This window comes from Lutjanus erythropterus, chromosome 24 (assembly GCF_056507025.1).
Source record: "Lutjanus erythropterus isolate fLutEry1 chromosome 24, fLutEry1.hap2, whole genome shotgun sequence".
NCBI lineage: Eukaryota > Metazoa > Chordata > Actinopteri > Lutjaniformes > Lutjanidae > Lutjanus > Lutjanus erythropterus.
This window is the reverse complement of record NC_139340.1, coordinates 19,140,444-19,142,500: the sequence shown is the minus strand read 5'-3', so window position 1 is coordinate 19,142,500 and position 2,057 is coordinate 19,140,444. Positions and strand designations below refer to the sequence as shown.

The following is a 2,057-nucleotide window of genomic DNA, read 5'->3' as shown; positions in this document are numbered from 1 at the left end:
AGAGAACAGAGAACAGAGAACACAAAATACAGGCCGTTCTCGCTGGAGGCAGAAAAACCACAAATTAATATCTTTTAATATCAGTTCATCATCAGTTCGAGTCGACATCATGGTTACGTCACAGTGATAGCTGGAGGCAAACAGAGTGGAAGACCACAAGCTAACAGTTGAAGCTAACAGTTGAAGCTAACAGTTGAAGCTAACAAACTCACTGAAGACCAAACGGAGCCAAACCTAGCTAGCTGAGCCTAATTAGCACAAAACAGAAGCAATAGGTAGATGGCACCATTCAAGACCACACAAAGCTTAGCAGGCTAACTGGAACCAAAACCAGGCCAGCTGGGACCAGACTAAAGTGACCTAAAATTAGCTAACCACCGACCATTCAGGGCCCAAAAGAGCCTCCAAGGCTACCAGGAATCATCAAAAGGAAGCAAAGGAAGCTTGCTAAGATCATACCAGACCAAAGAGAGCCGGACTAACTGTGATTATCCAGGAACTCTGCCAAGCCAGGCTAACAGGAACCATTTTCTGGACCAAACTGGTCCAAACTAGGCTAACTGGGATTATTCGGGACCAAAAAGAGCCAAATTAGGCTAAAACGTATAATTCAGAACTCCTGAGTACAAGTTTTAGTTTAGTTTTACTTGCAGTTTTATTTGTTCTATAACTATATAGAGTCCACACAAACAAATAAAAGACTACCCAGAATTCCTAGCAGTACCTTTGTGCAGAAGGGGCGTGGTTTGTGTGGCATCTGGCCCAGAGCTCCGCCCCCGACGCGATCTGAAGCAGAAGAAGCTGGTCTTGCGCGCCCTGCTGGGTCGGTAGTGGTACTGCGGCGGCACCTCCGGCTCCCTGAATGGGGGCGTGGCACTGAGAGGGGAGGAGACGGGCAGGGTGTAGCCAGGGCGAGGCTCCGGGTTTGGTGGGCATGAACCCGTTCGGCTCCGCTGGGTGAGAGCCGGGTAGGTGGAGCGTGGCAGATGAAGGGGCGGAGATTGAGAACTTGGTTTCCCATGAGCCTCTGGAGTGAGGAAGAGTTTCCCATGAGCCTCTGGAGTGAGGAAGAGTTTCCCATGAGCCTCTGGAGCAAGAGAAGGGTGGACGTGGGTTCGTGGTGGGAGGTGCTGGGGACGGTGCCAAGGGCTGTTGCCTGAATACTGAAGGTGAGGTGGGAGAGGTTTCTTGTCACCTGGCGGCGTCCCCGGCCTCCCGGCGCCTGCGTTCAGCCCCATCATGGCATCGTGGTGCTGATGGATTTTGGCGCTGAGGAGGCGACGGCGCAGGCTGCCCTCTGTCTTGGGCTGCAGGGCGGCTATCTTGCGTGGAAGAAGCTCGTCAAGTTCTTCATCAGGACCTGTGTTCCAACAGCGGGATGCCACGCCAGGCCCCGCCCCCTCACCACCCAGACACTCCACATATGAAATCATCCTGTCCTGGCAACCGATTGGCTGCTCGATGTCCGGCTCCGCCCTCAAGACAGATCAGAGACGATAAACGCAACGGAAACTAGTCCCTCTGTAAACATATTTTCACAATAAAAGCCCCAAATAACTTCCAACCCTTCATAATTAAAGCCCTTTGTATTACCCCCTGCCTTCACAATAAAAGTCCAAACAGCTGCAAGTCCTTTCAAAGAAAAGTTGTTTCTTAAAATAATATTCCTCTGATTCTTCAGTCCCCAACCGTCAATATATTTATTGAATTACATTTTTTTTGTCACAATATTTAACGGCTTCAAAATGAATCCCAAACATGACATTTTTCACAATAAAAGTCCCAAAGAACTTCAAACCCTTCATAATAAAAGCCTCTTGTATGTTTCCAGCCCCTGAAATCAACTTAACTTCACTATAAATGTCCAAATATTGATTAAACACTTTTTGTCACAATCTCAGATGGCTTCAAAATAAATCCCAAAAATCACATTTTTCCACAATATAACCTCTACTGAAATATTCCTTCATGGTGACACAACAAACTTACAAAAAACTCTCAAACTTGTTGACAAAGAAAACAAACAAAAGCTTCAAGATTTTGCTGCCTTGACAAAA

General features: G+C 47.4%; 1 protein-coding gene across 3 annotated transcripts in view; it reads right to left on the bottom strand.

The window, feature by feature from the left end:
* Window positions 1-2,057, bottom strand: part of nhsl1a (NHS-like 1a) — an 18,109-nt gene extending 16,052 nt beyond the window's left edge. For all 3 annotated transcript variants that reach the window (XM_084714025.1, XM_084714026.1, XM_084714027.1), the window contains exon 1: window positions 725-2,057. In XM_084714025.1, the coding sequence (XP_084570151.1) occupies window positions 725-1,433 (709 nt within the window). In that variant the 5' untranslated portion in view covers window positions 1,434-2,057. The remainder of the gene's footprint in view (window positions 1-724) is intronic.